Below are 2,500 nucleotides of genomic sequence, written 5' to 3' on the forward strand. Positions count from 1 at the left end.
TGTCCCTGCCACCCCACAAGCCACAGTGATTGCCACCTATGTTCTCTTTAACAAACACTAAGAATCAGTTGTGCTTGTAATCACCCTTTCATACCTTAACTATGTAATGTAACTATTTCTAATTATAAAAAGAGAGAGTGTTAACTAGAATCCGAGAGACCGGACCCTTCCACGATCTAAATTTGTTTGACACACAACGATTCATCCTTTCGTCCGACCCACGTGACCCATACCCCTCGATCACTAGACCTTCCTACTACTGATGTGCTGATGCAATGATATAGGTATCGACTGATTTACTCCTAATACCACCGATACTTAATTAAAATCTATCATAATTCAAAATTGTTTTGATGAACAGAAATTAAATGTGTTATGTTTTTTTTTTTTTTTTTTTTTTAATCTAGTATCATATCATTTGAGTACACCTTAGATAGAGCTTTAATATTAGATTATGATCCACATTAGCTACCATGGACGCGCAGTTGTGTACGAGACACGCTGGTGTTATTAAATTGTAAAGCCCAAGGATAAAGTATAAATTATGATAATGAAATGACCAGTTTTCTTGTGATTGAAACTTTTAAAAAATCATATCCATTTCCTTATTTCGAATTCTGAAATATAAAACCCATTCCATTACTAAAAATCATTACATCTAAATTATAAATTATTTCATCAGATTTCCATGTACAGAACAAAGTTGATGATTTTTTCCCTTTTTACCATATTCATTTTTTTCCATTGACCACAAGTGTCCCAGATGGCAACCTAGAAGTCACGCGACTATGGGCAACAATCTTACTTGTAATGATTTTCAATGTACTGGTATCGGTATCGGCCTGTATTCGTAGTATGGGTATGAGTAGCGGGATCGTTCAAAATTTCGGTATAGATGAAGATCCAGAAGCCAAGTTTTGTACCTATCAGCCGTAACTGTCTGTATCCAAATCGTAAGAGCATATAATTGTTTCAATCTGTATTCTTGTAAGTTAATGTGTCCATACATGTTACTTTTATGTTTGTTGCGTGGTCACTCAGAAGTGAATGTCTCACACGCCTTTAGCTCAAGTAGTTCCGGAAGGGAAAATATATTCGTGTTGCGTACATAGTGGCCATGCATTAACAACTTGAAACTCATTTCTCAGGCAGATAAAGCTCAGAGTCAGTAAAGGACAGAAGCAAGGACAAACAGACCCAGTGGCTAGTCGCCGGCAGGAGGTGAGTGTATCAATGGGCTAGTTGTGAGCAAACGCCATGCTTCCAATAGGCTCCAGCTCACACTTAATGGCTGACGGGGGAACCAAACTTCAAAGCTCACATTTGTGACAACGTATAGCTGGTGTCAATTGGAAACTAAACCTTAATGGAAACTATTGGTTAAAAATGTATTCTGTATACCAAACGTCGCAAATATACTATATTTGTAACATTGCACAGTTCGGATACTGTGTTGGGGTTAGCGTAGTAGTATAGCATGGGCCAGATTTGCGCGATGCATGATATCGCAGTGATATCATGGGTGTCTTTTTACTACATTTTAGGCACATCATGTCTCCATAATCATCTACCTTCTCGCCGTGTAGTATTACTTGATACCGTCTGGCTGGCATGAACTATTTTGGCCTTTTTTACAATAATAATGGTTCACTCAAATTGTAGATGATAAAAGTTTATGAAAATTTTAGAATTAGCAAAGTTGCATAATTATATCATATAACATTATTTTGTTTCGTGAGTCAGATGGAGGAAGAGGAGGAACGGCCAGAGAAGGGAGCAAGAAGTAAACTTCTTTTTTTTTTTCTAATTGAAGTGCAAGCAAGAACACATTCGGTATAATCATACAAATCAGCATTATGAAAATGCGTGTATTTATTTATTTTTTTAAGTATACAGGTATAAAAAAAAGAATCATTAATGGAGAAAATATAACAGGGTCATACATTAAAACATGTAAATATCACATTGCACCTTCGGAGATGCCAGACTGTACACAAGGAGATCAATTCCCTGGGAAGTTTAACTTAATACGCTTATCAAACTGGCTAATTCTTTTCCTCTCCCTGGATATATCTTCTTAAGAATATGCGTCGGGTCGTAACCAAAACTTCTGAAGTCTTGAGCATAGAGACGAAGGAGCTTCTTCAGGACTTCAAGCGGAACAGTGGAATAGTGGGAAACCAGGAGGTCCTCTGTGTTGCCCTTCCCCTTATGCGCGTTCACCACCAGCAGACTCGCGTCCACGTCGCGCTCCATGCCACTTTCTCTGCGGGCGGGAAGGGCGTCAGCATAGTCGGAGGGAGAATAGTGATTGGAAAAAATGTCATAACAACAATACTGAAGATAGTAAATATCCTAGCAACAATAATACCACTATGTCGTAGATAGATAGATAGATGGATAGACATATACATATGTTCATGTTAAAGTCTGTGAACTAAATTGTACTATGGATGGATGGATTTGTATCCACTAGGCTTTACTGTATCAAACCTATAAC

General features: G+C 37.7%; 1 protein-coding gene across 6 annotated transcripts in view; it reads right to left on the minus strand.

Annotated features, from left to right (window-relative positions):
* Positions 1–1,853: 1,853 nt before the first annotated feature.
* The window catches only part of LOC122249381 (carbohydrate sulfotransferase 10), an 11,645-nt gene continuing 10,998 nt past the window's right edge, over positions 1,854–2,500 (minus strand). For all 6 annotated transcript variants that reach the window (XM_086545326.1, XM_086545329.1, XM_086545327.1 and 3 more), the window contains one exon: positions 1,854–2,266. In XM_086545326.1, coding sequence (XP_086401452.1) covers positions 2,020–2,266 — 247 coding nt within the window. In that variant the 3' untranslated portion in view covers positions 1,854–2,019. The remainder of the gene's footprint in view (positions 2,267–2,500) is intronic.

The sequence above is a fragment of the Penaeus japonicus genome, unplaced genomic scaffold (genome assembly GCF_977035675.1).
Source record: "Penaeus japonicus unplaced genomic scaffold, GWHDUDI00000001_assembly GWHDUDI00000016, whole genome shotgun sequence".
NCBI lineage: Eukaryota > Metazoa > Arthropoda > Malacostraca > Decapoda > Penaeidae > Penaeus > Penaeus japonicus.